Here is a 15375-nt window from a genome sequence, read left to right as displayed (position 1 = left end):
AGCCCAGGGCCGCCGCAGCCGCCCCCTGTGCCCGAGCCCAGCACGCGGGCTGGGCCGGCCGAGCGGCCGCGCGGCGGAGGAGAGCGAGCGAGTGGGTGGGCAGGCAGGCAGGCAGGCAAGGGAGGGGAAGGGAGGGGAAGAAGGGAGGGAGGGAGGGAGACAGGGAGGGAGAGGGCGAGGCGCGTGCCCGCGGCGGGGGCGCGCTCTCGCGCGGGCTGCCGGGATCGCTCGCCGCCGCTGTGGTAATGTCCGCCATGTTGGCCATGGCGCAGGGAGCGGATCGGGCGGGCGAGCGGCGGATCTAGCGTGTGGAAGCGGCCGCGGGCGGCGGGGGGCTGTTTTCGGGCGGGGTGGGCGCCCATGCTGTGGCCGGGGGCAGTGAGGAGGAGGAGGAGGAGGAGCGGGCCGGCCGCGCTGCACTGAGGAAGGAGGTGGAGGAGGCGGCGGGAGTCCTCCCCCCTCCCCGCCCGCCCGCCGCCCGCCGCCGCCGCCGCCGCCCGGGCTGTTCCTGTGAGGCGGGGAGACAATGAGTAAACTCTCCTTCCGAGCGCGGGCGCTGGACGCCGCCAAACCGCTGCCCATCTACCGCGGCAAGGACATGCCTGATCTCAACGACTGCGTCTCCATCAACCGGGCCGTGCCCCAGATGCCCACCGGGATGGAGAAGGAGGAGGAATCGGTAGGGACTCGAGTGTTTATTACCCCCCCCACTTCCCTCCTCCCCCCTCCCCTTTGTCAGTCGGGCCTCGCCATTCACAGAGCGCTTTACGCTCGCTGGAGGGCGCCGCAGCCGCTCCCGCGCACGAGAGCCTACGCCGGCGGAGTAGCGTAGAGCCTGTCGGCCGGCGCAGCGCCCGCCCGCGGCCGCCATGTTGTTGCGTCCCAGTGTTGTGATTAGCTCTCGGCGCCGCTTACGCTGCCGTAAGGGGGCCTTGCCGTAAGCAGCGCCCGGGAATGGCGCAGGGGATGCGCTGGCCGCACTTGGCGTACGGCCTCTGTTTACCTTGCTAATTTTTTTTTTTTCTCCAGGTGTGTGGTTAATTAATTTTCAGTGATCTTTCGACTAGGGCATATTACCATTCCACTTTTAAATTCATTTGTCTTTGGCGTGTTCTTTCTTTGAAATGGCTTAGGGAAAGTAAAATTGCTTTTTTTTCCCCAAAAGCAAACATCTTCGCAGCGTGGTTAAAAAAAAAAACAAACTCGCGCTCCACGGCCCGACGCGGTGTAAGCGGGGTGAGGCCGGGCCACACTGCCGCGGGGTAGCGACCCGCCGGGCGGCTCGTAGCGTCGCCGAGCGGGCGGCCGGAGCCGGGCTGCTGGGCGCGGGGACCGGCGAGCTTTGCCGGCTGGCCCGGACGGCCCCGGCTCTGCGCGGCGTCAGCACGGAGCCGGCATGCTGGCAGCCAGACGCCCGCCCTGCGCTGCCCCGAGCCGCGTCCCGGGAGGTGACCCTGGAGGGTCCTGGTCTTTTGCAAGTTGAACTGAACGCTCAGAGCATCTCCGTTGACAGCTGTATTTTTGATGATGACCCCAGGGTCTTATGGCAAAAAGGACGCTTCCCCCTGCGGTGGGTTCAGTTTTATGTAAGACTGAATTTCGTCTGACTTGACAGTGTTGACGGCTCTGGAGTGTTGTTACTTTGGCGTGTGAAGTTCATAGTAACTGCACCCTGAAGAATTTCTTCAATGAACCTTCAGTCCCGCCTTATTGTCAACCTCGGGTGTGTGTGGATTGGTTCCCTTGCTTCTGTGACTGTCAGGAGAAAGCTGGAGGTTTCTGTGATTGGTTTTCTCCGTTGACTATTAATATTGCAGGAAATGCATTTAGTCTTTTCATTGGCTGCTCCAGTTCTGACCTCATTATCCTCTCCTGTTATTACTACTTTCTACTGTAACTTAAAATCACTTTTTTTGGGGGGGGGTTGATTACCTAAAAGGTGTAATATTTTCAGTAGAAGATACGCATAGCATCAGAATGAATATTCAATTAAAAAATTAGACCTAGCAGTTATGCCTAAAGTGTAGAGCTAGTTATATAAGAACAAAATTGGTTTTGTTTAATAAAATTTGTTTCTAGGTTAATTCAGTTTTCCACAGAAAGGATAATCTTTTTTTAAAGTTAATATGTACAAGATTTCATTGAACTTTAAGAACACAGTTTTGGGAATACTTATTATTTTATGAGTTTTAACTTCCATCTTCAAAGTAAGTAATGTGTCTTAAAAGAAGGAAATCAGTATTGTATGTAATTATTTGGATCCTGTATTTTAGTGCTTGAATGAAGAAACCTGTTCCAGAATGAACCTAGAAGAAACATGACTTTTTTCTTTTTTGGCAATCACCTATATTTTTCTTAGTTGTTTACCACGATTATACCTTGTGGATTAGTTTTTCTTTTATGTTAGATTAAAAACAAGGACTTAACCTGTCATAATTTTGCTTCACTAACTTTGTCAGTAACACTTGTGACTTTTAATCTAGACAGAGTGCTAAACTTGGTGTCTGTTTACTATCCTTTACCTTTCCAATTTAAGGAAGGGGGGAAAAAAGGCAAATTCTGATCAAACTGGAGTTGAATCCCAGGACTGCTAATTGTCCTATCATTTCTGCTTTTTAATGTTGCAAGTAGAGGTTCTCAAAATAAAACCAACCCTAATACCAAGATTAATAATAAAATCTTTGGTTTCCCAGAAGGTTCTGTCAGGGTGTTTATTTCTGCTTTTTAAAGCATGTATGTCAGAACCTTTGTTGACCAGTGTCAGCCAGTTCAGTTCCTCTAGCCTTGTATTTACAGTAATAATGGTATTAAGCAGAATACCATTTTTTAAAGCTTTGCCTCAACAGTTCTAAGCAGCAGTCAAATATAAATTTCAAAGATGTTTATTTTTCACTTGGATTGTATGTCTCAGTTATCTTTATTTTTTGATCATATAAACTTGGAAAGCAATTTGCCTTAGGGATTTATAAGTTGTTTTATATTTGCTGTTTTGATACATGGTCTTGCTTTGTAGTCCAGACTGGCCTTGAACTCCAGATCCCCCTGCCTCAGTCTCCTGTGTGCTGGAATTACACAAGTGCAATTACACCTAGCCAGATTTTCCATTGTTGACAGGTATTTGTTACTGTTCTTTCATATTTGGGTAGCAAACTCCATGACTTCGTTTTGAAGACTTTATGGATAGCTCCCCCCTCAACCCTGTCTCACCTCCTTTATACAAAACTGTCTCCTAGGACTGGGGATGTAGCTCAGTAGGAGTGCTTAGCCTAGTATGCAGAAAGCCTTGGGTTTGATCCCCAGCATGATAAAAATCAAAAACTTCTCTCCTATATTGGGCTATCACTAGGCTTTATTGATATAATCATTGCCTGACAGTACCTGGGTCAGGTCATCTAGTTGTCTTTGCCTTGGGTAGCATGCTGCTATCGTTGCAGACCAAATTATTCTCTCAGCTTTTTCCTTTCTTTTGGGCATGTTCCTATTCTTCCTCTTTCTGATGTTCATTGTTTTTTGCTTAAGATCTGCCAGTTGGTGTTTTCCTGTAACTGGTCTCAGTTGTGTTTATTTAGAATCTGAACCAGAAAACCAGCTGATGAGTGATTCTGCCATCGCCTCATAAATATTTCATAGTGGTAGTTACTGTTTTTCTTTTTCTTAAATATTTTATGCATTTATTTGAGAGAGAGAGAAAGAGGCGCATAGAGAGAAAGAGAAAATGGGCATGCCAGGTCTCTAGGCACTGCAAATGAACTCCAGATGCATGTGCCCCCTTGTGCAATCTGGCTTATGTGGATCCTGAGGAATCAAACCAAGGTCCTTAGGCTTCGCAGGCAAATGCCTCAACTGCCAAGCCATTTCCCGAGTCCTGTTTTTCTTTTTTAAGCAATATAGTTAGGGCTGGAGAGATGGCTCAGCTGTTAAAGGCACTTGCTTGCAAAGCCTGACAGCCTGGGTTCAATTGCCCAGTACCCATATAAAGCCAGATGCACAAAGTGGTGCATGCATCTGGAGTTCATGTTTGCAATGTCAGGAAACCCTGGCATGCCTATTTTCTCTCCCATTCCCTCTCTCTCTCTCTCTCTGTTTGCGAATAAAAAAATACATGTATATATGATATTATATTTGTTTAGTTGTGAGTGTGTGTGCACATCTGTGTTCCATGGGTGTCTGGGGAATTGAACCTGGGCCTTTGCAAGTTAGCATCTTTAACTGCTGAGGCATTTTCCCAGCCTTTTCTTTTTAATATCTATTATTTGTCAAATATTTATATTGCAGATACTATGCTAAGGGCTTTATGTATATTTAGTCATCATCATCTACTTCTTCCTTCTTCTGTCTTCCTTCTTCTTTCTTATTTCTTCTTCTTCCTCCTCCTCCTTTCTTCTTCTTACCACCTTCTTGAGATAAGTTTATCTACAGTGATTGGTTCCTGCTTACAGTAAAGGTTTGATGAGCCTTGACCAAGGTATGCATCCAAGATAAACATTTCCAGAATCAGTGTCCTTATGTTCCTCTGTAGCTAGTCATGCTTTACCTCTAATTCCAGGCAATCACTGAATTATTTGTCTCAGGATAGATTGGCATAGCCTTTTGTAGATTTCATGTAAATGGAAGGAGTCATGTTTGTGTCAGATTTCTTTTGGTCAGCTTGATTTCATTTAATATTCATGTTTTTGCATATTTTAATCTATTATTTTTATTGCTGAATAGTATACTAACAAATTGATATATCTGTCCTTACACCTGTTAGATATGTTAGATACTTCAGTTATTTCCTGTTTGTGGTTATGGCTTAGTAAGGAGAGGGCTAAAATTTTCTGTTTTATAGATAAACTGAAAGGTCTTACTGCTAGTGATGGGTACCCTTGCCTTTGATGTCACAAAAACCTAATTCTCATAAATACCACCCTTCACATTCAGAACCCAGAATTAACATCTGAACTATTAAGGTTGTTATAATTTCTGTGAATACTTTACTTTTTATAGCTGAGAGTTTTCCAAACTGAAGATGATTTGCTCAGAAGTTTGAGTGTCTGATTCTGATTATTTCTGCAGTGGGATAGAGCCTGAGCTCTGCACTCTGTGCTGAGTCCCCTGCTCTGATTGCTCTTTGCTTTCTATCTTTCCTCTTAGCAGTTGCTGACTCTTCCTTTACTGGCACCTTTATATTTCTCTATTTTTACCTTATGCATGGAAGACCTGTGAGGGAATTATTCTAGTTCATTTTTATGCTCATTCCTGTTAGAATCTACTCTGCATGATCTTTGCATGTTTTGTTCATTAGTGTGTTCCAGGTTCCTGGAGCTGGACCTGTCATAGAATGTTGTATATTTGGTAAATGTTTGTTGTTCAGTGAGCTTCTGCTTCTTTTCCAGTGTACCAAAGCCTGTGTTTTTGTGTGTGCACTGTCTGTGCTTAACTCTTAGGTTCACTCACATGTTCTCTTGGTATGTGTCTCTCTGTGTATAATTCATCAGAGGAATTTGTAAGTTTTTTAGGCATTCTTTTTGGTTGCTTACTTTGACACTATGTATGGCTAAATACTAATTATTTTTTTCTCTTAATTTAGAAGTGTTTAAAATACACATTTCTTTTTTCTTAAATTTATTTGAGAGTGATGCAGGGGGAGGGGAGGGAAAATGGGTGTGCTAGGGCTTCCAGCCACTGCAAATGAACTCCAGATGCATGTGCCCTCTTGTTCATCTGGCTAACATGGGTTCTGGGGAATGGAGCCTTGAACCAGGGTCCTTAGGCTTTACAGGCAAGCGCTTAACCACTAAGCCATCTCTCCAGCCCTAAAATACGCATTTCTTATATGTAGATATGGCTGCATTATTAGTCTTTGTTTTGTGTCAAATAGGTAGATACTTCTCTTTTAAATTTTATTGAAGATTTTTACAAGTGTATATAATGTATTTTGTTTTGTTTTTCTTATTTTTGGGTTTTCAAGATAGGGTCTCACTCTGGTCCAGGCTGATCTGGAATTCACTCTGTAGTCTCAGGGTGGCCTTGAACTCACGGCAATCCTCCTACCTCTGCCTCCTGAGTGCTGGGATTAAAGGCCTGCGCCACCACGCCCAGCTAATTTTGATCATAGTCTGCCACCATTTGTTTTTTCTTGTTTCCCCATGCTTCTGCCATTGAATTCCTTCCCAACTAGCCTCTCTTCTACTTTAATGTCCTTTTATGTCTCTTGTGTATTTGTGTTTAATTAGGGTTACTTGCAAGAGCATGTGTTTGTGGGTTTATTTACCACAGTACAGGCAAGTTATAAGTGGCTACACCACTGGAGAAAATGCCTCTTTAGTATCCATTAACTGCTAATGAAGGGAAAGGAGGACCCTCATGCCCTCTACCATTATCCATGACAGAATGTTGATGGGCCCAATATTGTGCACATGTTGTACAGGTAATGAGTTATTATGAGGTCATGAATGCAACAGCCATGTCATTTCTGGAAGACAGAGTTCTTCAGCATTCTGCCCATCCTCTCTCACATTCTTTCCACCCCAAGATAGTTTTTCATTTAAGTATAAGTCAAAGTCTACATGAATCATGTGTTTCAGCACATAAATGTATATGATGTGTATATACATGTATGCATGTACACCTTTGGTTTTAATTATTTATTTCGAGAGAGTGAGAGAGGAAGAGACAGATAGAAAGAGAGAATTGGCACGCCAGGGCCTCTAACCACTGCAAACAAACTCCAGATGCATGTGCCATCTTGTGTATCTGGCTTACGTGGGTCCTTAGGCTTGGCAGCAAATGCCTTAACCACTAAGCCATTTCCCCAGCCCCTCATTTGTTTTTGAGGCAAGGTTTAGGTATGTAGCCCAGGCTGGCCTCAAACTTCCTATCATAGCCACATACCACCATACCTTACTCAGTTTATTTTTAAAGAAAAAGGTCGGGCTGGAGGGATGGCTTAGTGGTTAAGGCATTTGCTTGCAAAGCCAAAGGACTCAGGTTTGATTCCCCAGGACCCATGTTAGCTAGATGCACAAGAGGTCACACGTGTCTGGAGTTCATTAGCAGTGGCTGAAAGCCCTGGTGCGCCCATGCTCATTCGTTTTCTTTCTCTCCCCTCCCCCTTTTGCTGTCAAATAATTAAATAAATAAAAATAAAATACTTTTTTTAAAAGGAAAAAGATCATGACTGACTTTAAGTGTAATTTTTCCTCTTATTTGTTTCTTAATTTTTGCTGTTATCTTTATACTGTGAGTGATATTTCAGTGGGCAGGAGGAATATATTTAGTTTTTTTTCAAAATTACTTTGGCACTAATGTTTTTCATGTCTTATAATAGGGAGGTTCTATAGAGAATATAAAGTAGTTTTTGTAAGTTGGTATTGTGAAAAACAAATGATGGGGTTAGGAGAGCTCAGTTCATATCCCCCGGACCTTTTGGCAGCATAAGTATGTAATCCCAGCACTGGTGAGGCAGAGATGGGATCCCTAGATCATTCTGACTAGCTAGTTTAGCCTAACTGGTGAGCTGTAGCTTCACTGAGAAACCCTTTCTGAAAAACATAAGGTGAGCTGGGCATGGTGGTGCACACCTTTAATCCCAGCACTGGGGAGGCCGAAGTAGGAGGATCGCTGTGAGTTCGAGGCCACCCTGAGACTACATAGTGAATTCCAGGACAGCCTGAGCTAGAGTGAAACCCTACCTGGGGGGGGTGGGACCCTTATGGTGATGGGCTAGGGTGATGTTTCAGTGGATAAGAGTATTTGCTTGCAAGCATGGGGACATGAATTCAATCCTCAACCCACACAAAATGCTTCACAGGTCTGTAACCCCAGCTCAAAATGGGTAGAGATAGGATCATTGGGGCTCACTGGTCAGCCAGTCTAGCTGAAAAAATGGAGAGTTCCAGGTTCAATGAGACACTGCAAGGAAATAACACAACCACACACGTTTGTCCTCATACTTGTGAAGATGTATGCATATACGTATACCACACACATGCACATGGAGGAAAAAGGGTCATGACGTGCCATTTATTTACTAAATAAAATATTGGGAAATTATCTAAAGGAGTTTGTATATCAAAACTAGACAGTATGCTGAAGTGTTAATTTTTTAAAGAAAATTCACATCTTGATTTTATGGAACTTAAAGTGAGTTATTAAGGTAAAAATCATACACAGTATTGGGAAATTTAGCAAAAGCTACTGGACAGACATCAAAGACCATGAGGAAAAAGTTAAATGTCAGTGCAGTTAAGAGATGTGAGAGAAAATTTACAGATGTATAATGTAGTCTTCATAGAACAATCTGAGCTTTCAAGTTTAGTTGTAGGGTATATTGTGATGCAAATATTTGACCATCAGAATATGTAGTGCAAGTTCTGTGGACATAACGGATACTAACAGAATACTAACAGAAGATCTTCCATGTTCTCTAGCTACCCTTGTTTATCCTTCTGATCCAAATCTTGGTAGGGTAGCACTTTCGTAGCTTTCTTGCTGGTTTAGCTCTTTCTTCTTTTGGATATGCAGGCATCTTCTTTTGTTCCTGTTTGGATCTTCAATGCTAGAAACGTTCAGACATAGAGGGTAAATGATTGAAGGGAAGGTTAGGTTAGGTTGAACAAAACATTGAATTATGCCATTCTAGGTAGTTTTGAATGCTAGGCCCAGGAGTTTGTAAGAGAATGCTGATAAAAATCTTTTAGATGTGAGCTTGGCGTCATTATTTCTCGTTCTGATCATTATTAAGTGGTCGTGTAAAGTTGCCTGTCTTCTATGATCCTTAGGTTGTTCATCAGAGGTAACATTTGGTGAGTGAATTAATGAGTGCATTGAGTATGTGCCAGGCCTTTATTAAGTTCAATAGATGGTTTTGCACTCATAATGGCAATAGAGTATACATATGAGCTGTCTATTACCTTTTTTTCCAGAGGGTGAAACCAAGGTTTTAGAAATTAAGTTACTTGTTACCTAAAACACAGTAAAGTCAAAGTTTGAACTCAGGCCCAATGGCTGATTGACTCCAGGGCTTTGAGCCTCCTGGTTATACAGCTCCATCTGTAAAACGAGTGACTTGAAAACAAAGCTTTCTCCATTCATTATCTTAGAGCATAGTAAAGTCATCATAATTTTTTTTGCTAAGGCAATGAATGTCTTATCACAGAAACTGACGAATTCTTCTTGTGTATATCGCTTCAAAAATGTAAAGAAATGATTTATCCGTGTTTAGAGTTCATCTGTATCTGTTCTCTAAAAATGATGTCTTAATATATTTATGTTGGTTTCTAGTTGGGTTACTGTTTAAGGAGCCCTTGGAGCTGTTTCATGTACTCTAACAAAGGGCTGAATAGTCAAGTCTTCAGAGGGCAGGAACCAGGGAAGTAATAGGCTTTAGGAACAGGTCACATTGATGTTACCGAACCCTTACTCTTCTGAGAAGCACAATATTGGCTAACTACACTTGTTCTAGACTCAGATTATGTAGGTTTGAATTCTTGGGCATATGTTTATACAATTCCATTGGGTTGTTGGGAGGGTGAATTGTAGTGTGCTTAGAACATCTAGTGTGGCATGAAGTATACACATTCACTAAAGAAATATTAGTTGTTACTGCTTTCATTGTGGCTTTATTTCTCTCAGTTCAGAATTTTAGATTTCTTGCCATATGGCAAGTGTTACTAGTCTGGCAGAAGCCTGACATTAGGCTACCCTCCCAGCCAAGAAGCTAACCTGATAGATACTACTGACTGTGTAGAACAAGATCTCAAGCTAGGAAGTTTGTTCCATAGTAAATTTAGATACTAAGTTTTTTAAAATCATAATTTTGTAAGAGGTTTTTATAAGACAGAATTGAAAAAGCTGGAGAGACAGCTCAGGGTTAAAGGTGCTTGCTTGCTTGCAAAGCCTGGGTACAATTTCCCAATACCCACATAAAGCCAGATGCACTGACAAGTGCATCTAGAGTTCATTTGCAATGGCAGAAAACCCTGGCATGCCTATACTCATTTTCTCTGCCTCTTTCTCTGTCTCTCTCAAACAAACAAATAATAAAATCACATTTTTTTAAAAGAATAAAAGTCTCCAATGTCCCTTTAAAGAAAGCAGATTTTTTAAAAAAAAATTTTATTTATTTAACAGAGAGAGAGAGGGAGAGAGATAATAGGCATGCCAGGTCTTCCAGCCTATGCAAATAAACTCCAGATGCCTGTGCCCCCTTGTGCATCTGGCTAACGTGGGTCCTGGAGAATCAAACCTGGTCCTTTGGCTTAACAGGCAAGTGCCTTAACTGCTAAACCACCCCTCCAGCCCAAAAGCAAATTCTTCACACTCCTTTTTGGAGTTATAGGAATGAAATTGTGAGACTTCAAAGAAATTGGCCATTAGTTTCCTCGTTTCTGAAGTAGAATTAGACTGAATGACCTTTATTACCTTTAGCTCTAAAAATTATTTGCTTCTGTGAATTTACGTTCTATAACAGTCCAGACTGAATTAGATGAAAGAACTAAAAATATGATACTAGGTATTAATGCATAAGGTTTAACTTTTTAACACTTCTTTGATCCTATTATTTTGAGTTGGAGTTCCTTTTTCAAGAGACTCAATTATTGGGCTGGAGGGATGGCTTAGTAGTTAAGGCATTTGCCTGCAAAGCCAAAGGACCCTGGTTCGATTCCCCAGGACCCACGTTAGCCAGGTGCACAAGGGGGTACATGTGTCTGGAGTTTATTTGCAGTGGCTGGAGGCCCTGGAACACCCATTCTCATTTTCTCTTTTCTCTGGTAAATAAATAACTAAGAAGTGTGTGTGTGTGTGTGTGTGTGTGTGTGTGTGTGTGTGTGTGATGCTTGCCAGGCATGGTAGCACAAAAAAAAAAAAAAAGAGAGAGAGACTCAATTATTCACTTATCTGATACCAATTTTTCCTATGAATGAGTAGAACAATTCACCCTGTTTATATTTTTACATACCATTTCCCTGACTTTGAACTTCTTTCATTTTTTTCTATTACTATTATCATTGTTAACTGTCCAGAGTTTTGGTAGCATTTTTAGTCAGATTCTTCATAATCTCATTTGAGTCTGTGTGTAAAATTGTATGTGTGTGTGTGTGTGTGTGTGAGAGAGAGAGAGAGGGAGGGAGCGAGAAGAAAACATGAGAATACACATTTTTTCCAACTGGCTTAAAAATTGTCATATTTGCTTTATTAAATATCTGAGTGTTGCTTGATTATAATACAAGTAATGGATGGTTTAACTTTGGCTTAAAGTACAATGGCTGTTTTCCCTAAAGACTTAGAAGATTTGTTTACATATCATAGGTACTTGGTAGGTCAGAGGAAGCCTTCAGCTTATTCAAGATAGCTTAAGTATTTAGCACCATTTGCCAAGGTTTTCAAAATACTTAAAAAATAAATGTAAAAAGATATAGATCAGCGATTTCCAAACTTTAGAATCCCTTCAAAGTTTTGTTAAAACACAGATCTCTGGGTCTTATCTCCATATCTGAATCAGTAGGTCTAGAATAGGGTCTGAGGATTTTCCTTTTAAGAAGGTCTCAAATGTCTTCAATAATTGTGTTGTTGCTATGACAAAAATATCTGACAAAAACAACTTCAAGAAGGAAGGGTTTATTTTGACTAATGGTTTAAGAAGGCATAGAGGCCATTACGCTGGCAAAGGCATGGTAGACAGCTGGAATGTGGGGTGGCTGTTTACATTGCCACTGAAGTCAGGAAGCAGAGAATGAGGCGTGCTGGTGATCAACTCATTTTGTCTTTTTTTTTTTTTTTTTTTTTTTGAGAGCGACAGACACAGAGAGAAAGACAGATAGAGGGAGAGGGAGAGAATGGGCACACCAGGGCTTCCAGCCACTGCAAACGAACTCCAGACACGTGTGCCCCTTTGTGCATCTGGCTAACGTGGGACCTGGGGAACTGAGCCTCGAACCAGGGTCCTTAGGCTTCACAGGCAAGCGCTTAACCACTAAGCCATCTCTCCCCATTTTGTATTTTTTTTAAATATATATATTTTATTTATTTATTTGACAAAGACAAAGGGAAAGAGAGAATAGGATTGCCAGGGCCTCCAGCCACTGCAAACAAACTCCAGACATGTGCATCTCCTTGTGCATCTGGCTATCGTGGGTCATGGGAAGTTGAACCTGGGTCCTTTGGCTTTGCAGGCAAGCACCTTAAATGCTAAGCCATCCCTCCAGCCCTCACTTTGTCTTTTTTACTGAGTTCGGTATTCAGACCTGTGGTATGATGTTGCCCCACACTCAGGGTAGGTCTTCCTTCCTTAGTGAAACTTTTCTGAAAACATTCATAGACATACTCAGAGGTGTGTTTCAGGGTGATTCTAAATCCAACCAAGCTGTCAGTGAAGTAAAACCACTACACCAAGTGATCCTGACCCCACTTGTTTAAGGATCCAGCTTAAAAAAAAAAAATTTTAGTGATAGAGAGCAAGAGAAAGAGAATTGGTGCTCCCGGGCCTCAGCCACTGTGGTCAAACTCTAGACACTTGCACCACCTAGTGGGCATGTGTGACCTTGCACTTGCCTCACCTTTGTGTGTCTGGTTTAAGTAGGATCTGGAGAGTTGAATATTGGTCTTTAGGCTTCGCAGGCAAGCACCTTAACTGCTAAGCCGTTTCTCCAGTCCTAAGGATCCAGCTTTGAGAACCACTGACTTAAAAGGTGGGAGAGTGGTTATTTTGGCCACATCTCAGAATATCTAAGGTGCTTGTATAAATTCAAGTGTAGGCTGTATCCTAGATTGCCAGCTAGGTTACAGTGAAAGGCTGATTCTGATAAAGCACAATGATGTGCCCAGATAGCAAAAAGGCAGTAGTGTGTCTATGATCTGTGCCTCTTGTTTCACTTTTTATTAGTTTTAACATTCCTTTTGTGGTTTCTTTCTGTGTTCTCTATAGTTAGTTGACTTTCAGTTTTGTTACCTCATTGTGTAACCAAAACAAAGTTCCCTTTGATAGACACATTCATGTGTGCATAGAGTAATACAGTTGATTCTCATTATTTTAGCTAGTTATGTTTTATGAAGTAACTGTGCATGCCAGGGCCTCTTGCTATGGCAAACAAACTCCAGATGCTAGTGCCACTTTTTGCATCTGGCAAGCAAGCACTTTTAGCTGCTGCACTCTCTTTCCAGAACCCCGAAATATCTACTTTCATTATAAGGCATTTTATGGCCTTCCTGTGCTTAAACTGCCTTTTGCTAGATTTGGGGGCCATACCATTTTAAACAGTAAAACAGATGACCACAAGTAAAAGGAAAGATGTGAAAAAATCTGGTATTAAATACAGTGTGAGGACATTTGTTTATAGTACAATATCTGAAACAAGTCAGAGTGTGACCCTATTTGACCTTAGTTAGGTATACTTGTGTTGGGTTCACTGCTCTGCACTTGTCTGTGGATAACTTAAAGTGCACTAAACTTTGTGGTCATGAATAAAGTTGGCCAGTAAGTGATTTTTGTAAACATCAGAATTTGTAACAAGTCTTACCTGTGCTTACGATTGGTTTCCTTCTTCAGTTTCATTTTATTAAAAATAATTTTGGAGGCTGGGCGTAGTGGTGCTTGCCTTTAATCCCAGCACTCAGGAGGCAGAGGTAGCAGCATTGCTTTGAGTTCGAAGCCACCCTGAGACGACATAGTGAATTCCAGGTCAGCCTGAGTTAGGGAGACCCTACATCAAAAAACCTAAATAAATAAATAGATAATAATTGTGATCTGAATCGATTTCATGATTTACTAGTGATTTAACCTACTCCCCTAATTTGTTCAATTAATGTATATTGTTATGCACCAAGTGGCAACTGCTACTAAATTATGTATAAATCATAAATTTACCTTTGTATACTTAAGAAATACAAGGTTATATCTTGATGGAAAGTTGAACCAGGTACATCAGCTATAGGGCAGTGTGTGAGTGGATAGTGTTTATGGCAGAAGACTAGAAACAAAGCTAGTTTGGAGTGCTCCGGAAATCTGATTTCTAGCTTTGTGCTTTTCAACAAACTTTTGGCAAAGTAAAAGTAAAAACCATTTTCTTTCATTTTGGTGTTTTAAGATAGGGGTTTTGTTATCTAGGTCAGGCTGACCTCAAATTGATGATCCTACTGCTTCAGCCACTTAAACGCTGGAATTATAGGTATGTGCCACTGTATCTAGTTGATTATTTCTTCATGGTGAAAACATTCAGTGTCCTTTTTTCCAGTCCTTTGAAATAACACAGTATGTGGTTAGTATAGTCACTCAACTATGAAGTAGCACACCAGAACTTCTTACTGTCTGATTGTCACTTAGTGTGTATTGGTCAGCCCTTTCTCACCTCTCTTCCCCTTCTCTCCTAGGCCTCTGCTAAGCACCATTCTACTGTCAACTTCCATTAGATCTTTTTTTTTAAGATGCCACTTACAAGTGAAATTATGTAGTATTGTACTATAAACCCACTGATCTCCATTGCTACCCATGTTGTTGCAGTAATCTTTTTTTATGGCTAAACGGTATTCCATAGTGCATATGTACCATGTTTGTCATATTCAGTTATCAATTGATGAACACTTACAGACCTTGTTTCCATTTCTTGGCTGTTGTGACTACTGCTACAATAAACATGAATTATATTACTTCATTTTCTTTGTATTTCTTTGCATCTCCAGTAGTGCAGTGATGGATTGATTATGTGGTAATTAGTTCCATTTTTTTTACTTTCAGTTTTATTTCATCATATACACACACACACACACACACACACACACACATAAATACATACATACATACAAACACACTATAACAGGACTTACTCATCCCTCGCCCCAGCTTCCCTTACCCTGGGTGCCCTCCTCAGTGGGGTTATGGTATTCCTGTGGGATCATGGAGGCCTCAGTCAGTCCTAGTGGGGTAGCAGGGGTATAGGGGAACCTTGCCTCAGTATATTCCTACCCACTCTGATTCTTACAATCTTTCCAGTCCCCTCTTCCAGTGTTCCACTGAGTCAGGGCAGGCCTATTGGCAATCTGATTTTTTTTATTTTTTGTTCATTTTTATTTATTTATTTATTTGAGAGCGACAGACACAGGGAGAAAGACATATAGAGGGAGAGAGAATGGGCACGCCAGGGCTTCCAGCCACTGCAAACGAACTCCAGACGCGTGCACCCCCTTGTGCATCTGGCTAACGTGGGACCTGGGGAACCGAACCTAGAACCGGGGTCCTTAGGCTTCACAGGCAAGCGCTTAACCGCTAGGCCATCACTCCAGCCCACGCAATCTGATTTTTTTGAACAACTTCCATATCGTTTTGCATAATTGCATGTTTCCAGCAGCAGTGTTCTCTACATCTTTGCCAGCATTTTAATCTTTTGTCCTTTTTTTGGT

At 41.9% G+C, this 15375-nt stretch overlaps 1 protein-coding gene across 1 annotated transcript in view; it reads left to right on the top strand.

The window, feature by feature from the left end:
- The first annotated feature begins 477 nt into the window (after positions 1-477).
- Positions 478-15375, top strand: part of Epc2 (enhancer of polycomb homolog 2) — a 127550-nt gene continuing 112652 nt past the window's right edge. The window contains exon 1 of the mRNA XM_045147759.1: positions 478-679. Within this exon, the coding sequence (XP_045003694.1) occupies positions 527-679 (153 nt within the window). The 5' untranslated portion in view covers positions 478-526. The remainder of the gene's footprint in view (positions 680-15375) is intronic.

This window comes from Jaculus jaculus, chromosome 4, assembly GCF_020740685.1.
Source record: "Jaculus jaculus isolate mJacJac1 chromosome 4, mJacJac1.mat.Y.cur, whole genome shotgun sequence".
In the NCBI taxonomy this organism is placed as follows: domain Eukaryota; kingdom Metazoa; phylum Chordata; class Mammalia; order Rodentia; family Dipodidae; genus Jaculus; species Jaculus jaculus.
This window is presented reverse-complemented; position numbering and strand designations above follow the sequence as displayed.